The sequence below is a fragment of the Spea bombifrons genome, chromosome 10 (assembly GCF_027358695.1).
Source record: "Spea bombifrons isolate aSpeBom1 chromosome 10, aSpeBom1.2.pri, whole genome shotgun sequence".
Classification (NCBI taxonomy): domain Eukaryota; kingdom Metazoa; phylum Chordata; class Amphibia; order Anura; family Pelobatidae; genus Spea; species Spea bombifrons.
The window spans coordinates 1,165,355-1,191,837 of NC_071096.1; the positions used below are offsets into that span (position 1 = coordinate 1,165,355).

Below are 26,483 nucleotides of genomic sequence, written 5' to 3' on the forward strand. Positions count from 1 at the left end.
TCGGGCTGTCAGAAGCGGCTCGGCTGGAGATGGTTTTGGACGGGAGATCTGGTGGAAAGGCATTTACTCGATCCGACGATGCCAAGCTTTGCTCACAACGGCTATGAAAACCCCCTTCAGGACCTTCACTGGATCTGTTACCCCAGAAAATGCAAGCGCTTTCCGCCGGCGTAACGGGAAGGGGCAGGCGGGTTGTGTATGAGGTGCATTTGTACGTCGATCAGCCGTATAAATTCATAGAAACGCAGCGAGTTCTTTCCGTCATCCCTTTAACGCCGCGATTATCCGACCTCTCCGGGATAAAGGATTTTCGTTCCTCTGGCTCGGGTTTCCGTGTTGAGGCCGGAATACTTTTGATCCGCAGGGAGCCGTCCGCATGTGTAAGATCTGCAGAGTTCACCGCTTTATAGGAAAGGATTGCCAGTAAATTATTTTCTGGCCGATCTGATCTCCCTTCGCTGCTCCGGAACGCGCGGCAGGTTAAAGCCCCCGGCACAGGCGGTGATTCCGGGGGGCTCAGGCGCTCGCTCGTATGGCTTGTAGGGGTTGCAGATGGCCAGCTGGCGCTGTAAACCCCCCCCCCCGTCTCACTCTGATTGGCCGCTGCTTGAATGCCAGGATAATAGGGTGACCCCGGCCGGTATATAAAAGAATAAAACCCCAGAATAAAAGCCCCCCGCAGAGTCCGTACATCAGGATTTATTTTCCTGCTGCTATATTTAGATGTGGTTTATATAGAGAGAGCCGTTTGGGTTATGATTGCGTTGATGGAAATGCGTGTCGTCGATGCAAGATGTTGCTTACATGTAAAATTCCTGGAGAAGAGATGCCTTGAGATCCATAAGATCAGAGACACACGCGTGTAACATGTGGCGGAACAAAACCGCGCAAGTGACCCCAACACTCGAGAGGGTGACGTGTAGCTCGGAAATGTCCTGTACTCGCAGTCGACCCATGGAAAGGGAATGAGTAACCCCGAAGTGACCGGCGTGACCCGACATCCATGCCGAGCCCTCGGTGTTCGTTCTGCGGGGGGCAACGTGATAATAAAGGAGGAAGCCGAGCCGCAGCGCGACGAGCCTCGAGTCCTGCCTACAGCTCGATGCGTTGCGTCTTCTGATCTTATTGTGTTCTTATTCTGTGTTTTTATTATTTTTTATTCTTGTTATTATTATTATTTTATTATTTATTTTTTTTCCTCTAGGAATCCAAAACGTGCTCAGCCTCTTCTGTGCGGTTTTGACTGAAAACAAAGTCCTTTTCCATTCCTCCAGTTTCCAGCGGCTGAGCGATGCGAGCCGAGCGCTGGAATCCCTCATGTACCCCCTTAAATACAGGTGAGATTGTGAGGCGGCGGGCTTTTAAAGGGACATGCGCTGATTATTATACACGAGTAAAAGGATTATAAAGCATGCTTTCTCTGCATCTGACACTCAAGCCGTATTAATACGGTCTTCGAGCCGCACACGCGTGTCCTGTGCTTTTCCGTGTCCTTACTTAACCGGCGTCTTTATTTTGCAGTTACCCGTACATTCCCATCCTCCCGGCGCAGCTCCTCGAGGTGCTCAGCTCCCCCACTCCTTTTATTATCGGGGTCCATTCAGTATTTTGCAGCGAGATTCACGATCTGGTAAGTGTTATCGCTCCTGCGCTGTCTGCATGGAGTGCTTGAGTAGGTGAGGGAGCGTGTAAGTGTACACTCCCCGGGTTAGTGTGCGATGCATGTATGCAGCTTCTTCAGAAAGCCTGCTTGGTGATGGGCTGTATTCGTATGGACGGAGTGTGAGTGGTGTCGGATCGCACCGATTCCTTCCATACGCCCCGCTGAGAAAGCCACTTGGTGCCGCGGTTTTGCTCCTTCGTTTCTGTGCGGCTGTTTCGGGGGGGATAATCGCGGGGGGGATAATCGCGGGTGGATGTGGACACGGTGCCCGCGGTCTGACTCGGTATGTTCCTGCGTTATACGGGGAGGTGAGTGACTCCCGGGTATGCCTTGCGCTGGACACCGCATTTAATGCTTTTTGTTATTTATCGGGCAGCCCCGCCAGTAGCCCGTTTTGTGTTTCCGCTGATTTCTGTCGTCGTTACCTGTGTGATTTTGGGTTTTTCCCCACGCATTAACCCTCCTTCTCTTACAGCTAGACGTGATCATCGCCGATTTGGACGGTGGCACAATTAAAATTCCCGAATGCATCCACTTGTCTCAACTTCCAGAACCTCTTCTCCAGCAGACGGTGGCCGCGCTTTCACACGTACGTCAAATCTGCAATCTGTCACCATCCGGGCAAACTCTGATCCCACGTGCAGGGATGGACTAAGATTAGTAAGGGGTTAAAATTGCCTCTGACATCTTATAAATACGTGACCCATAGTCTTTAGGAGTTGCCTAGATGTTTGTACATGGGAGTCCGGGGGGTTCGCTTCCCATGTGCATGTACAGGGAGTCTGCTCCGTGGGGTCCTCCTTCTGTTGGCACCAGTACAGGGAGTCCTCTCTTTGGGTCCTCCTGGGTCCATGGTACAGGGTTCGTCTCCGTGGGGTCCTCCTATGTGCACAGTACCCAGAGTCCTCTCTGCGGGGTCCTCCTGTTTGCACGGTACTGGGGGTCCTCTCTGTGGGGTCCTCCTGTTTGCACGGTACTGGGGGGTCCTCTCTGTGGGGTCCTCCTGTTCTGGCATTCAGCTCTCTCGGGTTCTCCTTCCATACTCTGTTTCAGATCTTTTTCTGTGTTTGCAGATCCTGCACCCTGACCTGGAGGTGGCAGATAATGCCTTCCCTCCGCTGCGCACCTCGAAGTCTCACGTGAAGATGCTGGTACGGCTGTTTTATTATTACTGCGCGTCTCTCTGTTCTGTTTGAAGAGTTTAGGCAGTCCCCGGCGGTCAGGCAGTCACAGAAGAACCTGTGGGGGAAGCCACTGCCTCTCGCGGGGGTTTTATTCGTGTCACCCAATGCCGTGTGTTTACCATACAGGAGAAGTCACATTATCTTCAACTTTCCCCCAACCTGCAGGATAAAGAGGTGCGAGCCGTCTTCCTGCGATTATTTGCTCAGATCTTGCAGGGATACCGATCCTGCCTTCAGCTCATCCGGATCCACGCAGAACCGGTCATTCACTTCCACAAGGTGAGCCGCGTGCCCCCCCGGGGCAAAATCCCCTCCGTCCGCGTGACAGAGAGATGGGGCGTAGCGAGAGTTTAAATGAACTCGGATATGGTCAGACTGCGCACGTTAATGCATTTTTTAACACTAAAAAACGTAGGCATGTTTTAAACACCCGGGTTCTGGTGAATGGATCTGTGCCGATGTTTCTGTCCGCAGGCCGCCTTCCTGGGTCAGCGAGGGTTGATTGAGAACGATTTCCTCACTAAGGTCCTGAATGGGATGTCATTCGCCGGCTTTGTCTCGGAGCGGGGGCCGCCGTACCGAGCCTGCGATCTCTTCGATGAGGTATGGTGCTGCACTGCAGCGACGGGTCACTGGCCAAATGCCTCCATACCTAAACATGTAATACGCGTGCTAAAAACACGCATGATCTTAAGGAGCTGCACTGGAAACTAATGCTGAAGCGCAATTTAATAATACTGAATTTTGACCTGGTGGTGTTTTTGGGGGGTTTCTTACTCACATTCTCCAATATATATTAATATCTGTAACATAATTGCAAAAGGAATTGCAAAACGTCAACTTGGATCAGTGAACACAACGTGCGATTGGAGCACAGGAGTGATGGGAGTGATAAAGGGCCATTGGAACCCAGGAGTGATGGGAGTGATAAAGGGCCATTGGGACGTAGGAGTGATGGGAGTGATAAAGGGCCATTGGATCACAGGAGTGATGGGAGTGATAAAGGGCCATTGGATCACAGGAGTGATGGGAGTGATAAAGGGCCATTGGAACACAGGAGTGATGGGAGTGATAAAGGGCCATTGGAACACAGGAGTGATGGGAGTGATAAAGGGCCATTGGATCACAGGAGTGATGGGAGTGATAAAGGGCCATTGGAACACAGGAGTGATGGGAGTGATAAAGGGTCTCTGTACGCCTATGATGAGATTCCGTTAAAAATCAGCCATTTCCAGCTAAAATAGTCATTTACAACATTAACCCCACCTGTGCTGGATTTCTGATCTATTTCATGTTATTTTAATGGAAAAAAATTGCTTTTCTTTCAAACAAGGGAAGTTTCTAAGTGACCCCAAACTTTTGAGCCTGTAATATATATACGGTATGTATGTATGTGTATATATATATATATATATATATATATATATATATATATATATATATATATATATATATATATATAAATAAATAAATATATACACACACACACACACACACATACATATGATGAGGGTTCTGTTTGTTGTGCAATGAAAAGCCTCGTCCGTTCACCTGTTCTGTAAAATGCTTGCTGATGGGCTTCGGATGGAATGGTTGTTCGGTGTAGACAACTAGTTAAGGACTTCCAAATGGGATTCCTGGGAACATCGTGTCGGAGTCAGAACACTTAAAAAGAGATTAATCAGCCGTAGCTCGGGACGTTTTATGGATTTAAATAAACTGCTCAGAGCCGATAAGATTGATGTTGTGTTATGATTCTGTATGTAGATCGCGCATGGCCTGTAACTCGTAATACGTGGAATTAAACCGATTGGAACCGGGCAGACATCTGCTTCCAGTTTTGGCCAAAGTCCCGAGCGGAGATCTCTCACCAGGAGCTGAATATTATCTAAGAGGTCTTTGGGATGGCAGGTTGTGTGATTTCCCATTTGTTTCATGTCTTGATTTATTTTTTTGCCAGTTGGTCTCCTTTGAAGCTGAGAGAATAAAGGATGACGAACAAAGCAGCCCTCGGGAGATAGTGAGACACGTCAGGGAGCTCGCAGAGCAGCTCTTCAAAAACGTAAGCGTCCTCCTGGTCAGGAGATCCAAATATTAGCTTTTTACAATCATCGCCTGCGCACGTCCGGCCGGGAATTCTGTCTGTCATCCCCACCTTCTCCAGACTTTGAATAACCAGCGTTTCCAATAACCCCATTTATTTGAATTCTGTTCAGGAAAACCCAAATCCTCACATGGCATTCCAGAAGGTTCCGAAACCAACGGAGGGGTCTCACTTGCGCGTCCACGTGCTCCCGTTCCCAAAGGTTAATGAGCCCCGGGTGCAGGAGCTTCTCCAAGAGGCGCTCAATAAAAGCCAGAACGCCTCGCTCGCCAACCGGATAGACAAGAAATGCGTGGTCCCGGCCGGGTCGCCCGTTGGTAGGTTATTAACGAGGGTTCGCTCGCTGCGTTATTACGCCTCGATGGGAACGTGGAATAGTTACACTCGGAGACGGGTGATTTAACGCGGGTTCATCGCACGCCTGTCCGGATGGCCAAAGACCAGTTATTTTATTAAGGGGTTAATGGGGTTAATATGCACCGTGTGCACACTCCATGACACGCTGCGGCCGCCGATTAGTTTACAGACGTGACCTGGGATCCGCAGCGTTACCAACCCAGGCATCCAGCGAGAACCTGCCAGCTGTCAGCATTTCCAGCAGCAGTCCCTGGATTTAACCAGCGCAGCCCCAATACACACAGCATCTATTAATGTTCAGTCTTTGTGTTCTGCTTAAGCCTTTACTTTCCTGATCCTCTGTGATGCTTCTCCTCATCAGCAGTAACCTGATGTAAAGCAAGCGAGTCGGATTCTTCCTATAGGTTACTGACGGGAAGCGGTGGGTTTCGACACATTTACACACGTGTTATATTTTAGACATGGACACGGCTCGTTCTGTTAAAACAAGATAGATGCGTTTGTCTTCGGGAACATACATGACACATGTTGTGGGCGGTCAGCTGTGTCTCCTGCGTGGAGTAAATTTGGACCCCAATGGGCCACAAAATGAATGTAAAATACCCCAAACTGAAGCCCATGTATGTCCATCCCCTCCGTTATAACATCTAATCTGAGACTGTGGCCACGAGACGCGTGTTCTCCCCGTGACCCTTCCCTTAATGAAAAACATCCCCAGCCACGTCTCGGGTCCTAAAACTGGAATTTGATGATATTTTTCTGTGTTTAGTGGAATTTGCACGGTACTGAAATGCCGCGCTCGGTGCATTCATTCGTCTCTTCTCCCTCCCGCCAGTTTCCATCGTGGACAAACAGAGTTGTGTTTTTAACAGCGCGCGGCGGCTGGAGGTCGTCCGGAACTGCATCGCGTGTGTCTTCGAGAACAAAATCCTGGAGACGGAGAAGGTAAATCCCGCTGCTGCCCCCTCGGCTCCCGCAGCTTCTTATACAAAACCCGGCGGCCCACTCTCTAAATATAATGCGGAAATACCGCGTAGATCCAAATACTGTGGCGTTGACCCAGGAAAAATGATTTGGGTCGGTGCCTTGGACCCCGAATCATTTGCGTTTGTCCTCCTGGATCTGCGGCGTGTGCGTCGCTCCCGTGTGAGGAGCGTGTTGGGAGATGGTCCGGAATACAGCATTCTGACTGTAAGCAGCGTGAGCGATTCCGACGCAGACAGCTGCCTTTGTATCTCGTGTGAATTTCTTGGCGCTGTATATTAGCGGCTCTGGAATTTTCCCACCGCGGATCGGTTCACATCTGTAGGTAGCGTGGGGGCCGTGATGAATGGCGTGCTTTGCGTGTTACATTGCGATGTCATCGTGGTCTTTCTGTGACTTTGCTGTCGTTTGTCATGTCTGCAACACTTTATTTTTACTCTGAGATGCTGCCAACTGCTTAATGCCTCGTCCGTCACTCGTCTCCGGCGACTTCAAAGCCTCGCAGCCTTATAGAAGGCCATAGAAGGTTTAGAAGAGCATTCTCTGGTTATACCCCGGCGGAGACGTTCGGGACACACGGGTGCCATGCGATTCTGCCCTCTCAGGGGCGCATCCCGCCGGTAACCGGCATTACATCAGAACACTAATGGATTAGAGCATCGCGCCTCCGGTTCAAACCGCCTCCCTTTCTGCGTTTAGGATCGCGATTCCGTACGGCTTTCTGGCGCTCTGTTTGCCGGTTCCGGTTCTTCCATCCGAGGTTACGATAAACCTGTTTGTTCATTAAAATGCATAACGTAAAACCCGGACCGTCGGAGCCGGCGGGAAGCTGCGGCACATTTTTCCTGCACAGAGTAAATATTTATTCTAGATAATCAACCGGCTTTATTGACATCATTTTATCTTTTGCCTCTGCAAAAATGTTGCATTTACACACGTTAAACAAATAGTCCAAGACCCCCCCACATACTTTGAAAGAATAAATTGTGTTATTGAATGAACGGCGCGTCTGTGGCGCGTTTAGTGATCCGGATTCTCTTGTTTTTCAGACTTTGCCGGCTGCCCTGCGAGCTCTGAAAGGAAAGGCGGCCCGGCAGTGCCTGACGGAGGAGCTCGGGCTGCACGTCCAACAGAACCGCGCCATTCTCAGCCACGCGCAGTTTGATTACGTCGTGCGCATGATGAACTGCGCGCTGCAGGTACCTATACACAGATGTTAGCACTTTAATGTATCCCCCGGTCCTTGCAGAAACCGCGTCCCGTGTAGAGGGCGGCACCGTGTGAGGCATGTTCTGCGCTGGTTTGTGGGCTGGGAATGGAGTCTCTGACCGTTGAGATATATTATTGTATCCAATACATGCTGATACATAGCGGCTGGCTCAACGTTTTCATTATACATTATACAGGACGGACTCGGCAATTTCATTATACATCATACAGGGTGAACTCAACAATCTCACTATACATTTTACTGGGCTGGCTTACCAATTCAAGTTTTGGTTATAAAAGGGCCTTCCAATTTAAGTATACATTATACAGGGCCAGTTGCGTTCTTCCTGCAGGAGAAGCTCCCAGGGTTGGCTCTTTTTTTCTGGACAGAATAACTGGTAGGGTCGACGGCTGATTCCCTGCCGCTTTCTGAACACAAACTTTATTTCCGGAGCTACGTTTGCCCGAATAATCCCTCTTTTCCCCTTCAGAAATATCGCAAAAATAAATAAATCCTAGTTTTCCTTACAGAACCCCTGCGGTTTTATTTATTTATTCGTTTTTTATGTGATGGATTCGATGTCTGATAGAAGCCTGAATAAGGCAAATATTTGTAAATCCGAGGATTTGTTCTGAACGGCGAATGGTTGCGTAACTGTCTTCAAACACAAAACATTTTTCTGCGCTTCCATAAACACGGGCTTAGAGAAGCGGTTATCGGTTCCGAAGCGGCTATGCGTTCATAGAACTATTTTAATCTCTTATTTACAATCAGCGCATGATTTACTCCCGGTTATTAATCTCTGTGCTACCCCGGCTTAACGTCTCATTCCGGACATTTTTAGAAGGCGCTGGGGGCCGTGGGTTTGATGGTCGCCATCTGGGCCTTTCCCTTACAGAGATCCCAATCGTTTCAGAGTCCGGCCTCGATCGGCCCACGGTGGCCCCGGTGCCTCTCTTTGCGAGTTGGCGGCCTCCCCCCTTTTCCAGTGTCGGCACCCAATTACCCCCCCCAGGCATTTAAAGGGCGAACCCAGCCACCAGGGGGAGAAATCCAGATGCCTTCATTGTCTGTGTATTAGAAGCCAATTAAGGGGTAGTAGATAGATGGTCTGCCACGCCAGCACAGCCTCTCTTGGTCATTGTTTCAAATTTAGGGTTAGGGCTATAATTTCGGGGGGGGGGGCATCACATTGTGTGCAAGAAACAGACTTTTGGAAAACCTTTTACATTTTTTTTTATTTTTTTTTTGTATAATGGGTCATTCTGTTCGTATTCTGAACATTTTTCAGCGAACAACTTGAGTGGATTAAACGCTCACCGCGAAGCCGGCCAAGAAAAGATCATTTTAAAGGCCCCTTCGCCCCGTCCTCCGAGTTAACGAGCCTCCTTTACAAAGCCCGCTAAGCGGAAGCCCGCTGTAAAATAAAATAATGTGTCGTTAAAACAAAGAAACATCTCTTATCGTCAAAAGTCAGTGAATCAGGCAAATTTCATGAACATGCAAAAAAAGAGAGAAACCGTCCCGCGGTGAACGTTTTACCCGCAGAAATGCGGAATTCAGAACGCAATCTGAGCTGGAATCTTAAGAAACTTCTATGGAAGGAGCAGAATTTTGTGTTTTGGGGTCGGTCTGGGGCTTTCTTTCCCCGTTTAATGTATAGAAAGTTAACGAGTAGCCATGTTTGTCTGGACAGCTTGGAGCGGGCGCGTGGCGCTAAGGTAATTAATGAGGGCCACTGGTGGTTTGATTAGTTTTGGGGCCAATTCATTATATTAAACCGCTCTATAATTCTCGTAGCGTTTTTGGATGATGTAAAATGTCACCAAACATTTTCTTGGGTCCAAAGAGAAGGAATTCTATTCAAACTGTTACCATGGTGACGGATAGAAATGCACCGTGTAAGGGTTAAGAGTTTTATTTCTTTTCCCGATTTGGGAATCTCCCGGTCGGCTTCTAATGGGATGAAAAAACCGTAGCTGGTTCTGTCCGGGGGGGTAGCGGACTTTCCCCCAATCCGAGGAGCAGCTGGCTGGGTCTGCGGGGAGAGAGCCCGGAGGACGCACTCGTTCCATAAAATGCCCTATATGGTTCCCAAAACGGGTCTGTTCTGGGGTTTGGTGGGAGGCGAGTGACCCCGGGAATGAGGACGCCCTCCCTGCATACAGCGCTCGCTCTCGGAGTGTTATTCGCCGCGGGATGATACGTTCGTATTCGCCGTTACGTTGTATTTATAGAGCGACGGCAGATTCCGGAGCCCTGTTCCAATGGGGAGGACAAAACAGTATTGGAGCCGGCAACCTACGATCTGCCGATGAGAGACCGGGGCGGAGCGAGACGAGGGCCCCGCTCCTAGGAGCTTACAGTCTGTTCCTCCGATGGATTGGGTTTGCAGAGAGTAGAAAATGCTGGGTCACGGCGCGGAGCTCTCCAGCTGATCGGCTCCCGCGTCTGGAAAGCACATGCCTCGCGTTTCAAGCTGCAAAGTATAAATTACTCTGGCAGCTCATATTTAAGCAATAAGTCCCCTGAAGCCCCCCGGGGGGAGTTTTAGCGCGCATGGCTTGTGGTCGCAGCATCTGATTCGGATTTATTTGTGTATACGGTGGGGGGGGTTGCTGCTGGTTACTGAAGATGCACATATCGGGAACGGGGGGAGTCGGGACCCCCGTACACGTTAGCGCACGGCGGGATATTACATCGTTACTAATGATGAGGAGTCCGTAGGAATTTTGGGAAAGCTGTAAAAGCGTTATTAATGTGTTGCTCATCACAAACCAAATTTTTTAACCAAAATTATGGGGAAATCGCGTGAGAATTTCTCCTGTATTTTTTGCCTTGAAAATCTTTTTTCCCCCCTTTCTACCTTTATGTAAATATAACCGGTTCCGGGTACGGCGTAGACTCTTTCCGTGCAGAGCGCTTTCCTCCAGAATCCCGTTCTTATCGTAGAAAAGCCTTTCTCATTCCCGCGTTTCCACCGGCTGTACGTTTCGGATATTATTATGCCGGAAAAGCGTGCGTTTTGGGGCCGGATCTGCGCGGATTGCTGGTTCTCTCCCCCCAGGGCCGGTTTTACGGGAAATTTGTTCTCCATTGAATGCCGGGGATGTGCAGATTACGCGCTCTTTCTATTCACCCCCAATCGCCACAAAACAAACGTTTCAGAGAACTAAATCCACTTTAATAACGAATTAGCCGACTCCAATCGGATTGCTTTATTAGGGGGCCGGCGGGGGCTTTCAGGGACAATGAGTGGCATTTAGCTTTGGCCAAGATGGCAAACACAAAGCCACGCGGACGTGCTGAGCTATTCCTGATGGGGAACAAAGTTCTAAATTTAGTTTGTGACTCGCGGCCAGAAGTCTCTGAATAATCTGCCGGCTCATCGTTACGCGGGGCGGCGCGGGGCCGACGTCGGAAAGGACCTTCTAAAACGTGACGATTGATGCGTTTCTCTTAAAAGCTATTTTCGTGGTTATGTCACTCGTACGGCGAAAGTACGTGACGGTCTAAAGGACACCGGTATTTAAAGCCCGTCGGCTTCTAGAACATCCCTGTCTGTCCATCCAGCTGCGGTGGGGAGGAATCAGACCGGAAAAAAGGTCTTTCACCTAAATGTAAAACGCGCCGGCAGACGCTGAGCACCAAGCTGCCGGCCTTTCCCCTTACCAGCCTGTGGTTTCACTGCTGATAGGAATCGGGGTATATTATATATTTATATTGAGTGCATTCATCCCTCGGCCCCTTCCCCGGCGTGAGGACAGCACTCTGTCAAGGGTTTAATTAACAAAACCTTTTAATGTCCCCCCCACCCCCCACCTTACAGCAGAATAATCCGCTTAATGCCGGACGAGCGCAGCCAGGAGCTGACACAGCGTAGCGCGGCCGGGACGGTGCTGAACGTCACGTAAATTGTGATGATAATCCGTGTGACGGCTGCTGAGCCGGCGGAATAAACCGCCCCGGGGAAACGAGCCGGCGGGTACGCGGGGAACACGGACTCCCTGTACGCCGGCAGGGAACACGGACTCCCTGTACGCCGGCGGGGAGCGCGGACTCCCTGTACGCCGGCGGGGAGCGCGGACTCCCTGTACGCCGGCGGGGAGCGCGGACTCCCTGTACGCCGGCGGGGAGCGCGGACTCCCTGTACGCCGGCGGGGAGCGCGGACTCCCTGTACGCCGGCGGGGAGCGCGGACTCCCTGTACGCCGGCGGGGAACGCGGACTCCCTGTACGTTGGCGGGGAACGCGGACTCCCTGTACGGGGGGGTTCAGCATTTCATGAACGTGTGACGACAGGCGACGGCTCTCCCCGGCCGGAATTTTCATGTCTTGGGCTAAACCACGACTCATGAGCGTCTCTCAGTGCCGATCGATTTCCCCCAAATCTGCCATCTTTATATTCTGCGTTTTAAACCCCCCATGGCGGTCTCATCGCTGACCACGCGAGTTTCCTGAAACAACGGCGGGCGGACCGCGCGATGGAAACGTCTCGTTCGCTCCTTAGCCTGTCGGGTGACAGAAACGTCAAACATTTCACCGGATTCCAGCTGCAGAGACCTCTAATAATACAAATATTTATAGCGCGCACTGAAAACGTCTTTACGCGTTTAAACACGGTGTTTATTGAATTTAAATGGAAAATAAATACAGGCGGACGTAAGAGTTTCTCCTACTGGTAATAGTAATGTCCGTGCATGCGCCAGTGTGATGCGTCCGTCGGGGGCCGTATGTAAATGATACGTCCTGTAAGTGTATCTAGCGTGTTACGTCCTTCTAGTTTCTTGCACTTTGTGATATTTGCAGTCTAGTGGTGGCTGGGATGCTGTCGGGGCCGCAGCGGGCCGAGCGTGGAATTGGAAGCATTTGTTGCAGTGTTTATATGGTGTTTATGCGATGTCTGCGCTGCCGGGGAGGCGTCGTATGCACAGAATGGGTCGCCTAATATGCTGGGACTGACCGTGTTATATTCTTATCACCGGCTGCTTAGGGGGCAGTCAGTCCTTCTGATACCCCTTCCGGTGCAAGTATGTACCGGACGTTCCAACCATTGAACTGGAATTCAGCTTCAGCCGTCTCCATTGGATGATGGGGATTGTAGTCCATCACCTGAGCGGTCCCTCCCTCCCTGTCCTCCATGTAGACAGTGTAAGGGGCTGAGGGGGTTGCATGTAGCGGAAGCCCCTTGGTTGTCGCCTCCATTGGTTTCCCGGTGCGGTTTTATGGTCGATGTCTACCTATGGTCCGCGGTTCCGGGGCTTTGGTTGTCCGCGGGGGGGCAGGGAGAGGGACCTCGGCCCGTTATGTGGTTATTGCCCCTTGTGTTTTTGCGCCGCGTGTCACAGCTGGAGTAGTTTAAGCCGTGGACGGGGCAGCGGCGGTGGGGATCTTGCTGTGAGTGAGAAGCTCCATGGCAGAGCGGCATCCCAACCATTTCCTCGCGAGGGGGTTACAGGCGGACTCCACTCGGCTTTATTGCCCCGGGCCTCATGACGCTTCCCTCAAACACGCATGGCATTTCTGCTTAAGAAAGATCAGATGTGCAGAGATAGTGGGGGGGGGCATTTTCCACCGAGCATCACGTCTCGCAGCAGGGATCCCGACAGAAAGTGTCCTCAACTCCTCCGGCAGCCCGAACCAAGGAGACGCGCAGGAGAACAGGCGCGGGACTCGGCCCTGAAATGGCCCTGTTTGCCTCTATATCCTAAATTGCGCGTCCCATTCCTGCCTTCGCTGCAGTAACTGTTACTCGTGAGCTGGACGTCGGGGACCTGGCTTCACGCAAACGACCACGATGGCATTTTACTAATTGTCAGAATCGCAGCAGCTTCTCAACATCAACTGCCAGAGTCACGAGTCCAGTAACCCGGCAGAAACAGAGGAGACAAAGACACCTACCCCCAACTGCCAGACTAACGGGGTATACGAATCCACCCCCAACTGTCAGACTAACGGGGTATACGAATCCACCCCCAACTGCCAGACTAACGGGGTATACGAATCCACCCCCAACTGCCAGACTAACGGGGTATACAAATCCACCCTCAACTGCCAGACTAACGGGGTATGTCGCACGCCACCAACAGGCAGTGATAACGGGGTATATGAATCCACCCCCAACTGCCAGACTAACGGGGTATACAAATCCACCCCCAACTGTCACACACAAACATACGCAGCTATGCTACAATACATGGGCTTCGGTCCTCTGCCCCCTGGGGGGTATTCACCTCTGTGGGAGCCTCTGTTCTAAACCCTTTGTAATGCATTATTATGCAAATGACCTCATATTATACAACCAGATATCTCACCTCACAGAAACCCAAATCTTCCCCAAAACATTATGCCATAAATGCACTGTCACATTTTAAAGGCGCCCTTCATTTCTTACAAGGGGCCCTCCGGGGCCCCAGCCAATGCGTTCATTAATATAATAGACTTATATGTGAAATCAGCGGCCCCCTCACAGCTCGGTTCATTACCTGCGTGACGGCCGGAGCCCCCCGGGAGCGGCACTTAATACCTCGATTTGTCTTTTGCTCTTTAAACGTTTGTAAATAAACGGCATCGCGGAGAGCGCGGACTCGGCCAAGTGATACTTCAGCAGAGAGCTTTATCGTAAAACCCCAGTGAAGTGTTTGGCGTTTTTACATCTGTGTTTATTTAAAAGCCCGCGGCCCCCGGGATCCGGCTCTCTGCCCCGATTCAAGTAACGGAAAGCTTTCGTGCACCTGTTCCCCGCGCCGCGCAGGTGCATCGTGGGAGCCATCTGGATGATGTTTAACTTCCCGGCCTCGGCGCCTGCTTGAGTTTTCTCTATGGAGGCTGATATTATGGAAAAAGCGACCGTTTAGCCGATGTAAATATTATTCGATCCGTTGATCTGCCTTTCAAACGAGACGAACGCTTTGTGTTTAACGGGACCCTATAGTGAGAGGCAGACATATAGCGGTGTAACTACCGCTTAGCGGATGGAGCCCCTTTCTGGGTCTGCTGATTAATGTTTCTCTTCTGTGTTTTTTTGAAGGACTGTTCGAGTTCCGAGGAGTACAGCATCGCTGCTCAGCTGCTCCCGCTCGCCACGGCCTTTTGTAGGGTAAGTTCTGAATATTTCACTGTAACATTAATACAATTAATACGTTCGCATACATCTTTTCCCTCCATGCGAATCCCGGAGGACCCGGCACAGTGCCCCGGCCCTCGCTCCGCCCCGTCCCTCGCACCGCCCTGGCCCTCCCACCGCCCCGACCCTCGCACCGCCCCGACCCTCGCACCGCCCGACCCTCGCACCGCCCCGGCCCTCGCTCCGCACCGTCCCTCGCACCGCCCCGGCCCTCGCTCCGCCCCGGCCCTCGCGCATCTTCGCCTCCGCCGTGTTATCACGCGTCCGTTTGAGGTTTATGTCTCGTTACATGTAACTGTGCTTTGTGTTTCTATACGTTTCTCTTCTGCTTTTTGTTCCTCGTTCGTGTGACGACGCGCTCTCACCGCCCAGCAGAGAAGCAGGGGACGCGTTCGCTTGATGGCGCCGGTGACGGGGCTTTACCCGGACGCTTTGTGACTTTGGGAGGCATTTAGAAATTTCCCCCGTTTAATTTATAAAGCCGTTCCCTGCTGTTTCTATACACATTATCGGGGCTTTTAGGGCTGTAGAACCCTGCGATCCCCTCATACCCAGCAAACATTCTGACCTCCTAGAGAAGAGGGGCATCGGGGGGGTGGAGAGAGGGGTATCAAGGAGGAAGAGAGGGGCATCAGGGGTGTGTCTTGAGCTCCGCTCCATGGTCTGCAGGTTGGGCTCCCTCATTAAGGTGCGGATGTGTGAAGGTGAGGGGGTCGGAGTGTTACGTTAACGTATCCCTGAGGATTACCCCAGAGGTGGTAGAATGTGCGGCCCTCGCGGCCGGAGCTGGACAGCCCTGGAATAATCGGATCTGATTCACCGGACAGAGCGTGACTCGGGCGTAATCCCTCCCGGCGGACGCATCCTGTCCTGGTTTGTTTGTGATTCTATTTTTATGTCATTTTTAAGCCCTCGTCTGGATTTGATTCAATTCGATTATTTTATTACCCTGCAGAGTGCGGATAGACGGAGGATTAACCCCTTCAGTGCCTGCACGCTGGAGCAGAGACTCGGCGGTTATATACTTTCATATCGTCCTTATTATTTATCTCATGGGTTATGATGATGTCAGAGGAGTGTGTGCGGGTAGATTTGCCCCCCCTCCCGTGCGGGTAGATTTGTCCCCCCTCCCGTGCGGGTAGATTTGTCCCCCTGTGCGATGTGTTAAGGAGAAAGCAGTGCTGGAATATTCTGGAAATGGTAATGCTATATCTTTACGTTCTTCCTCAGCGCTGTACAGCGCTACAGTATATGTTAGCGCATGGTTTGACTGTCCACATGGATATGTCTTTACTTATCTGCGCATGGCCCTTTAAATATGACACAGTCTGCTTCCCTCTAGTAAGGATGTGAGTGGTAAGCGCTCCGGGACCGCAGGTAATCCCACCCGGAATGCAATAACGGGGGCTCCAAACATTGCCCAATTTAGCCCTTGTTTACGGTGAGTCAGCGCCGAGTCACGAGAGCCGCTCGCCCTCCGGTTTGTTTGTGAGTTCCTGGTGGGTGACGGGGAATCGTGACCCTTTTCTCCGAGTCGTCACCCCCCCGGTGTAAACATTATTAGGAGAAAAACCCAAAGCAGCCGTGACTCGGCTTTTTAATCGAACGCTAATCTGCAGAACGAAGTTAGTGGATGAAACGCGATCCGTGTCACCGAGGATTTTCACTCTCCGGCGGCTCGTAAGACCCCCAGCGTGAGCCGTGATGAGACCCTCCGTTTGCATTCAGCGCAGGTTACCGGAAATGGAACGAGATCTATCAGCCCAGCAGGGTTTTAAACTCGGGTGATTGCTCGGCCGTGCCTGCTGAGTATCTCATTAGATTGTCAGCCTTGGCGTCAAATATGACAGAGAAAGGTGACCTTGTAACATGAAAGGGATCACGAAGCTGCCCCTTCTCCGCATGCCGGCAGCTCGCCAGGGACCCCACTCAGCGGGGGCCGGAACGCTGCTCACAAAAAGAGCCCGGTTTTGGGAAATTTCACGGTAACGTTGTATTTAGTTCCTGTGATAAAAGCCTTCATCAGAATATGTCTGTCCAGAAACACATACTGCCCAGAGGAAGCCCAGAACGAACCCAGCCAGGGCTACAGTGATTTCTGGAACAGGCGTAATATTTGGAAATGAGTTCACGTTTAACACTTTTATCGAAGCTTCTATCTCAGATGGCTTTGGAGGATTTCCGGCTATCTCTGAATGTAAACAGAGTAAGAAAAGCATGAAGTTGCCCCTTGTGGGACCCTGACGGGTTCTCTCCGCATCGAGGAAGGGGTTAACCCCGCTCGTAATATTAAATCCCGGCCGTTGCCAGCCCTGGGCCGGAGCCAGACAGCCTCTTGAGACCGGAGGAGAAAGATCCATGTGAGAAATTATTTATAAACAGATGAAAGAGCTTAAATCCTTAAACTGCCAGGAACTGCAGGAAATCGCGCCGTCCTCTGATTCGCTCGCTGACAATCGCTTACCCAGCACACGGCGTGTGAACACGGGTCAGGACACCACAACAGAACCAGCTTTCCAGAATCGGCGGGACGGAGAACCAACAATTACCGTGACTGCAAGCTGCAGCGCCGTGATCAAGCTTCACAAAGATCAAGGGCAGGGCAGAAGGTCGCCGATGGGTTAATAGCTAGAGATATTGAATGAAGATGAATGATCAGTGACGCTGTACATAAAGTGTTAACACTAAATAAATGAGCATCCAATGCAACTCGCTGCCGGCCGTCACTTATTTGGCGTTATTTGGATTGCAAGCTTTCGAGACCACTGAGGTCTTCTTCTTCAGGCGTATTATACCCGGTTAGTCTCGAAAGCTTGCCAGAGATGGTTTCCAGCCGCGCAGGGGCTAAACCGTGTGATGGGGCAGCAAGATGGCGGCTCCCGCAATGGAGTCAGAACTACTTTATGTTAACGTTTAAGAGAAAAGGAACAAAACTTGTGATTGGGGGGGGGCGTTGGGGATCTGACTTTTTGCGGCCCCTATAATAGGGAATCCAGTACCAATGAGAGCCCCCGGGGGCCCAACCGGAAGGAGCCATCAAACTATACGGCCTCCCGGTGGCTCCATTTACTGATTGCAGGCGGATGGACGGCGGCCCAGGGCATCGCACGGGAACCTCGGCGTAACGCGGAGTCGTCTTCCGGACTCCTCTGCCGATCTTCATTGTATTTGGTGCTGGATTTTCTCCTCCATCGTGTGCAGAGACCACCATCGCCGTACAGCGGATGCTTACTACTCCCAGATATACAAAGAAACAAAAAGGCCCGAGAAGTAAACGCTGGGACGATGCGGATCGGCTCGCCACTCCAGATGGACGCTGGAACGTTCCGGTGCATTCTTTGGGGTTGAGGAATGTATGGATTTGTTTAGTTTATGAGCTATGACTTCAGCTGTTTAGCAGTTGTGGAGCGGCTCCATGCGATGACGCAACATCTTGGAACGGGGAAAGGCGCGCATGTTTCTCGCGAAGGGACACAAGACGTTGTTTATAAGTCACATGCCGGATAAAGCCACAAGATGCCTCAAACGGTCTGCTTCTTGTCCGTCGAGGGCTCCGGCTCGTGACAGCTCGGCCGATAAACCCTCGAATCCTCGCGACTGCTTCATTGCGGGTCCCCTGCTTCGTACCCAGATGTGTGTATGCGAGCCCCCCGTAAGCTGAAGCCCCCCATCTTCCTGCGCGGTCAGATAGTCCTGCGTTCGTTACAAGAAGCCGCGATGCTTCCCGTTTACCAGGCGAAGCGCGTCGGCCCGGCGGACTCTCAGAGCTAACGTCTGACTAAGATTCTCACGTTCCAGCCCTGAGACCCCCTTATCCCAGGAGCATTTAGGGGACGCAAAAAGAATCCCTTCGCGCTGCAGAGTCCTTTGTCGGTTCTCAGATCAGGCGCAGCGAGTTGATAATATATTAAAGCGGCCGGTCGGGAAGAGGGTGTATTTTGGGTGGAAAAGCCACAATTTAATGCATTAGTGCCTATGGGATTTCCCAGCAGGGTACATCAGCGCTCAGGGCCCCAGCGTCCCCTTTAAGAGGAGGAGGTTATGTTTGGATGAAGATTTAGGCTTTTTTAATATTATTTCAGACTATAATAAAAAAATCCCATTTCCCCTGGAATTCTCCTACAACCCAGACACGCGTTTGGCTTTGGCAGAATCCGGAATGTTTCGCATTATCATTTTTCCCCTTAAATAATCGCTTTTTCGGTGGAATTTTGCGTGTTTTTTTCTCTTCTTGTTCTTGTTATTATTTTTACAAAATAAATTCTTATAAAAAGCAGATGAGACGCCGTAGGAAATGACCGAGGCGGCAAGCGTAACCCCTCCGCGTCGCACAGGCGGGACAGAAAGGGTTAATCGCAGGGTCCGAACTCCTGCGCGGAGGGCCCGGCTCGCGGCTCGTCAATGATTAACTTATCCCGGCCGCTAGGGATCTGGCAGGTGTTCGGCCGACGAGATTCCTCGAGTCTGGCGGTGAAAAAATATGTAATCAAGTGGAGTGGAGGCTGAGGTTGGGATCGTAGGGATGGAGATCGCATCCTCCAAACCTGTTGCCCCTGAACATGCGTTGCCCGTGGGCCTTTTATAATCCCTTCTGACGCTGATTACCCCGAGGGGGGGTGTTACTTTCTAAGGCTTATATTCCTACCCCAGGAACCACACATATCTGGAGTGCCTGCGCGCTTTGCAGACTAATCCTTCCTTTAATGAAACTGCCCCCGGATCCCTGGTCCATGCGCAGCCTTATCTTCTGAACGCGATTAATACTTTTAATTCTTCCTCTCTCTCCATCCTACCCCGGCTTCCAGAACTGCCTGCGAGCTGGGACACAATAATGAACCGCTAGGGCCGAGATGCACGGCGAGCCCCGTGATTTTTTATATCTTTTTTTCTATTTAAAACGCATCTTCCGAGCGCAGAAGTCCCCGGCGCGTCGCTCAGTCGGCCGTTTCTGTTCCCTCCGGAGGAATTGTTGATTAGAAAAGGTTCTCCATGCGGAACGCGGCAACTTACCTTGACCTGACCTTAATCTCTGGAGCCGTGTTTACCCTGCGTCCTAATGTCTAACCGGGGGCCGCCTCGCTGACCTCGCTAACTCGGGACGAGCTTCCTGCTCCTCGCTGTAACTTTATTCTGTGAGATAAATGAGAATAACATCTGATGGACAGAGAGATGTTTAAATGTCCGGCCCGTCTCGCTCGTGCCCCGAAGAGTTAATGGCTCGTGGGGCCGCCACGTCCCCGACTTTCATGTTATTTGTTCTGTTTCCAGCCGTGACCTCGCCTCGTATTTAATTATGGCACCGATCGCCGATAAATCATTCGCTCTTATCTGCAAAAACGTCGCCTTTGTTCACTTCACTAAATTATCCGAAAAGGGGGCCGCTCGGCGCGGGGCTTCTTCTCTAGGGATGATCTGCCCTCTGCTGGAGCGGCGCATGTTTCATCGTTTGCCCCGGTTAATGAGTGTTCAGGATCTGGAACTGGTTCAGCGCAGCAGTTTCCTAAAGTCATTAATAGAGATAGAGAAGTTCGCATTCCCCATAAAGCTGCACCGCGTCATAATATTCCGTAAATATCGCATTAAATGCATGCAGCTCGCAGCTTTCACTGCTTTATTTTTTAACGCCTCTTTTTGAGGCTCATATGATAGATTGCACTCAATAATTGAGCCCCCCCCGGGTGTTTCACCTGATGATGACATTGACTGGTGATGATGTCATGAGGCGGAAGTTTGTAGCATCGCTGGTGTATTTATTTATTATTATTCATTTATTGCTTTTGTTATAATGTAACAAATATGTTGCACCGTGAAGCTGAAATGAAAGGATGACTTAATGGGGGGAGACGGTGATTCCGGAATATTCGTAACGCTCTGATATGTGATTGGCTCTCACAGAAGCTGTCGCCCGGCGTCAGTCAGTTCGCCTACACCTGCATCCAGGACCACGCCATCTGGACAAATCAACAGTTCTGGGAGACGACGTTTTACAACGACGTCCAAAGTCAAGTGCGCTCCTTGTATCTGACGACAAAAGAGAACAGCCAAGGAACGGTAAGCGTGATTCCGGCCCCCCGGAGCGGCTGCGGGATCTGGGGATACGGTAGATGTTTCTAGTGTGGCCTCCGGCCGGAAGTAGACACTCAGGAGACTCAATAGCTGCTAATCGGTAAAAAAAAATGTAATTACCCCCCAATGGGCATTTACTCGAGAGGAAGGTAAACGATGCCCGTTATTCACTGCTTTGCTACGTATTATTCACTAATAATTATCGCTTATTCCTTCTCAATAGCAGAACGGAGGCGAGGTCCAGAAGCAGGAGATCACAGTAATGGATCTCGCGGCCGAGCAGTTGCGTTTGTGGCCGACGCGCAATAAGCAGACGCAGCAGGAACTCGTTCAAAACGAGGAGAGCACGGTCTTCAGCCAGGCCATCCACTTCTCCAACCTCATGGTCTATCTTCTGGTTCCGCTGGACACGAGCAAGAACAAACTCCTGCGGGCATCGGCCCCCGGGGACTGGGAGAGCGGGAGCAACAGCATCGTTACCAACAGGTGAGGGCGCCGGCAGAGGGACTTAGTGCGGACCCTGGGGGCTCGGAGACGGGAGAATCGGGGGTGGAGGTGACCAGATGTCTGCGTTTATCTATACCCCCGTACAGCCTAATGCACGCCCTGTGGGGTATCAGCGTTTGGTGGGTAGGCAGCTGAAGGGCAGAACGGCTTGGTGGGCTTGCCTGGTTAAGGACAGTGGCGTCGTTTGAGTGCCGCCGTTGGCCATCTGAGCGTGGACTGTAACCGCTTGTTGGGAGTGGATTTGTCGTGGCCACCCAGGGGTTAAGCAGATGATGGAAGCGGCTGGCCGGAGGAATGCGGAGCGCGTCTCGTGTCGCCACTCAGATTAGATGTCTGATCAGAATGGGATAAACAGTCGCTGTTGTTAGAGCGGAGGAGAGTTTGGGGTGATCTCATTGTTGATAAATTTGTGTATCATTCTTTGTAAATGAGTCGCGGCGCCCGGTGACACGAGCGTTTACTCCGAAACCATCATTAAATGGTGATTCCGCGAGTCCGGCCGGGACCATGGGCCTTTATATCATCCTTAACTATCGACTTCAAATATTGCGCATGTTTTGAATCAGCCTGATAAATCTGAGCGGAGATAAGGGGGACCGGCTCCGGATTTATCAAGTTGATTGCAGAATTCTAACGTGATTATTCTGTTTGTTCAGCCGGATCGCTGAAAGACGATTAATAAATACCTGAGGATAGATCCACGGATCGCGCAGAGTTTACAGAAATCGGCGTTTTGCATTATTTTTGTTTCCTCTTTGTCGTTCTCTGCGTATTTCTGCGCTCAGCATCGCCGGGAGCGTCGCCGAGAGCTACGACACCGAGAGTGGGTTTGAGGACTCGGAAAACGACGTCACGAATTCCGTTGTGAGATTCGTCACCAGATTTATCGACAAAGTTTGCACCGAGAGCGGCGTGACCCAGGAACACATCAAAAGCCTGCACTGTATGATCCCCGGTGAGTGTGCGCCGCACTGCGTGATCCCCGGTGAGTGTGCGCCGCGCTGCGTGATCCCTCGTGAGTGTGCGCCGCACTGCTTGATCCCCCGTGAGTGTGCGCTACACAAACACCACTAACCCACCCCTATCACTGTACAGGGTGAGTGTGCGTTGAACCAACTGAGCCCGGAGTCGTCATATCGTTAACAGAACTTCCTTCTCCAATATACACCATGTAGCTGCTGTTGGGTGGTTTGTAGCCCCCCTGTTGGGTGGTTTGTAGCCCCCCGTTGGGTGCTTTGTAGCCCCCCCGTTGGGTGCTTTGTAGCCCCCCCGTTGGGTGGTTTGTAGCCCCCCCGTTGGGTGGGTTGTAGCCCCTGCTTTGTTTGTCCTTCTTTTTTCTCAAAATCTGTTTGTTTTTAGGTATTGTTGCCATGCACATAGAAACGTTGGAGACTGTTCACCGGGAAAGTCGGAGGCTGCCGCCAATCAAAAAGGTGAGTGTCAATGGCAGACACCACGGGACTCACTCCTGACCAGGGGAGCTCGTAATAAGTGACGCCACGTCTGACCTCCCAACGACTTCTTACCCCGGGGCTTAAACGTGCGCCGGATACAGCAGAGGAAAGCTTACGCCGTATAATAATAACTCTCAGCCGTAATTTGGGGTTCTAGCCCAGAGATCGCAGAATGAGGTGAGTGAATGAAGCCAGCGCCGGGATGAGGTTGGTTTTATCCTCCGCTGACGCTTTTACTGCTCCTGGGGGACTCGGGGTGCCGCAGACCAGAGATAAACGACTCTTCGGGATCCGTGCTAAATGTGTTTAAAAAAACAAACAGAATCTTCATTTTTGCTGCCATGAATGCCTGGGGTACTCTGACCCCTTCCCGTAAGGCCGAGTCCACCGCGCATGAACTATATGCATTCCTACATGACACATTTATCCCATTAAACAAGATGCTTTTGTGCTTTGTTTTATGGTGGCTTTTGTTTGCTTTTGACATTTTCCGCTTTTAGCTGTTATTGTCGGACCTAAAAGTAACTGAAAATCTCATCGGACTGTTTGCACGGAGTAACCCCGGAATGTGTGTTTTTTCCAGCCCAAAATCCTGAGGCCGGCTTTGCTGCCCGGCGAGGAGTTAGTATGCGAGGCCCTGCGTGTCCTGCTCGATCCAGATGGGAGAGAAGAGGCGACCGGCGGGGCGCTTGGAGGACCTCACATCTTACCAGCAGAGGGCGCACTCTTCCTCACCACTTACAGGATCATCTTCAAAGGCGCTCCCCACGACCCGCTCGGTAACGCATTAGGAATATTTCCTTACCGGATCTTTAAACTCTCCCACGTATCACACGATCACACGGACGCTAAACTCAACAGTATAAAGCATACAATACACAAAATGAATAAAAATATAAAGTGAATAGAAAGTATAAAGCATACAATACACAAAATGAATAAAAACATTAAGTGAATAGAAAGTATAAAGCATACAAAACACAAAATGAATAGAAATATTAAGTGAATAGAAAGTATAAAGCATACAATACACTAAATGAATACAAATATAAAGTGAATAGAAAGTATAAAGCATACAATACACTAAATGAATACAAATATTAAGTGAGTAGAAAGTATAAAGCATGCAATACACTAAATGAATAAAAATATTAAGTGAATAGAAAGTATAAACCATACAATACACTTAATGAATAAAAATAAGTTCATTAAGTGAATAGAAAGTATAAAGAATTGGTCTTAGTGACTCCGGTGATGGTAAATGAATCGGCAGAGAGGGCGCCGGTGAGAATGTGTTTGCCGGCACTGAATCTTTACCACCCAGCTGCTTCCAAATGAGTCTTCTGAGCGCAGTCGGAGGGCAGATTGTTCCCAGACTTGCACATTTTTTGAATACCTGTCTGTCTGGTGCGTTAAATTTTACCCATTTTCACTCGATGATATATTCTTTACCGTCAGGGATCTTATTTAGAAACCGATCCTTACTTCTTCCGCGTATCCCCTTTGTCGTTGTCTTTCTCCGCTCCACGACCAGAATTCTAACGCTTGAAGTCATTTATTCTGAAGTCTCTTTAGCTTTAATGGATTCAGATTCCTGTGACTTGTCAGAGTCCGGAGAGATTGAAGGCCGTCTCGCGTTACCACCACCCAGCGTGAGGCCGCATTCCCCGTGTCCAGCTCATGCCAAGGTTGTGTGGATCTGTGTAGTTAGGCTGGTAAATGGTAATGTGTAAACAGGCTGGTGATAGGCAGACATTCATGCACACATACCGGACATTCACACACAACTACGTCTATTACCAGCGCTCCTCCATGAACCAAAACGGCAGAAAATCCAGGGCAGAAATCTGCGGATTTTTACATCTTACTGCAGACTTTTAGCCGTCTTTCTCTTTAATATGCAGTGGAAATAAGTGGAGGTTTTTGAAGAATGCGAATAATCCGATCCTCTCCGATACACGAAGGCTTGGCCGAGACCCGTTACATCAGTTTGATTAATTATAGCCTGCTTACGCATCTTATTCATATGAAACAAATTACAACTAATTATCAGCGCACAAATCAGCAGAAAGCAAATATCTACATCTGGTCCCGGATAATAATTCATTTATCTGCAGCAGATATTCGGCAACGCGGAGATTTTCCTGCCAATGGGAGCCTTCGCTGCCTTCAAATTGGCAAATTCATGTGAGACTGGGCTCAAAGAGTCGCTCGCAGTGAGGAATTAATCCTGTCTTTTGTGTATGTTTTTGGTATTTGTGTATTTATTTAATCTTGACCCCTTTTTCTATCCTTTTGTATACATTCTCCGTTATCCAAGAACAATTTGTTCCGACATAAAGAAAATAACTTATTTCAGCGTTTGCCAATTCGGCGAAAACTCTCCATCTCTGTCAGTCGCCGGGTTAATAATTTAACTCCTTTGTAGGTATAACTAGCGCCATCACGTGAGATGTAGAGACACAGGTAGGCAGTGGGCACGGAATTGCGGCTTGTGGCTCGCGGCACCTGCTTTGGGAGATGAGCCGACCTCGCGCGGGGCGGGTATGAGAAGGTTAATGAGCACAGACTACGTGTCGTGTAACTTATCGGTTAATTGACACAAACTGGTCAGGGAGGATGGGGAGGAATATCCGTTTGTGTTTCTGCTTATAAAGACTCGTATTATCTGGGGAATGCCCTGCGGTTTCCAGTTGCCCGTCCAAGCGCCCGGACGCCATCGTATGGGGGGGCAAGCATTTTGAATCTGGCTTCGCTGTAAGCCGACTCTGACTGTTGTTTTTAACCCGCAGTGGGAGAACAGAGCGTCATCCGCAGCGTCCCCATCGCGTCCATCACCAGAGAGAAGAAGATTAACATCCAGAACCACCTGCAGCAGAACATGCAGGAGGGACTGCAGATCCGCTCCGCCACGTTTCAGGTGCCAATGGGAACCAGAGGGGGTCCGGCGGCCGCTTCCTTCAGGGGTCCGGCCCGGCCCAGCCCAGCCAGATATATTTAGTTTTTTTTTGTAAACCTCTTTTCAGAATCTGGTTTCGGTTTCTTTTTATGTGCTTATTGTGAATTTGGTTGGGGACGTACGATTTCCATCTGATTGCATTAAATCTCTATTGGTTTAATTGGTTGCTTGGAATATTCTGGCTACGTGCCGGTCCCTGTGACATTGGACCTAAAAAACCCAGCACCCGGGAAGTATATAGAGAGAGAGGCTTGGCCCTAAAAATCTTTTACAATTTTTACTTTTTTAAGAGCTTTCTGTTTTATATTTAATTTTTTTAACGAATAGTATTGCGAGTTGTCGTATTATCCTAATCACGGGAGTCTAAACGTTAGATAGACCCCTAGACGGGATAGCCTGGACCCCGCGCCCTTGGGAAAAGGTAAATGCCGTCATTGAGGCATCCATAGGCAAAAAGGGCATTACCGGTGCGGCCCCCAACTGAGCAGAACCCTATGGCTTTAAGTTTACACTCAAGAATATTTTAATAATACCCCCCCGTTGCTTTGTATCCCGGATCGCCCCCGTGTCATAGGCAGTGAATTGTCTCCTTCTCTCCGCGCAGTTAATTAAGGTGGCGTTTGACGAAGAGGTCAGCCCCGAGATGGTGGATCTGTTTAAGAAGCAGCTCGTGAAATTCCGATACCCGCTGTCCATCTTCAGCGTTTTTGCTTTTGCCGCCGGACAGACAGCGCCTCCGATAATCCTCCCAAAGCAGAAGGAGAAGAACACGTCGTTTCGGTAACTCCGGCAGAGTCGTTTGGGGTCTTGACTAATTTTACCAGATTTGGTAACGTGCGGTTACCGGCGTTTAACCCAATTTTACTGCCG

At 50.4% G+C, this 26,483-nt stretch overlaps 1 protein-coding gene across 1 annotated transcript in view; it reads left to right on the top strand.

Moving 5' to 3' along the window:
- The window catches only part of SBF2 (SET binding factor 2), a 93,207-nt gene that overhangs the window by 53,471 nt on the left and 13,253 nt on the right, over positions 1–26,483 (top strand). The window contains exons 7-24 of the mRNA XM_053449021.1: positions 1,205–1,337; positions 1,522–1,630; positions 2,139–2,252; positions 2,737–2,814; positions 3,013–3,126; positions 3,322–3,450; positions 4,808–4,909; positions 5,064–5,268; positions 6,144–6,253; positions 7,342–7,491; positions 14,532–14,600; positions 20,523–20,678; positions 20,920–21,179; positions 21,986–22,155; positions 22,560–22,633; positions 23,238–23,433; positions 25,447–25,574; positions 26,218–26,393. Of these exons, the coding sequence (XP_053304996.1) occupies positions 1,205–1,337; positions 1,522–1,630; positions 2,139–2,252; positions 2,737–2,814; positions 3,013–3,126; positions 3,322–3,450; positions 4,808–4,909; positions 5,064–5,268; positions 6,144–6,253; positions 7,342–7,491; positions 14,532–14,600; positions 20,523–20,678; positions 20,920–21,179; positions 21,986–22,155; positions 22,560–22,633; positions 23,238–23,433; positions 25,447–25,574; positions 26,218–26,393 (2,473 nt within the window). The remainder of the gene's footprint in view (positions 1–1,204; positions 1,338–1,521; positions 1,631–2,138; positions 2,253–2,736; positions 2,815–3,012; positions 3,127–3,321; positions 3,451–4,807; positions 4,910–5,063; positions 5,269–6,143; positions 6,254–7,341; positions 7,492–14,531; positions 14,601–20,522; positions 20,679–20,919; positions 21,180–21,985; positions 22,156–22,559; positions 22,634–23,237; positions 23,434–25,446; positions 25,575–26,217; positions 26,394–26,483) is intronic.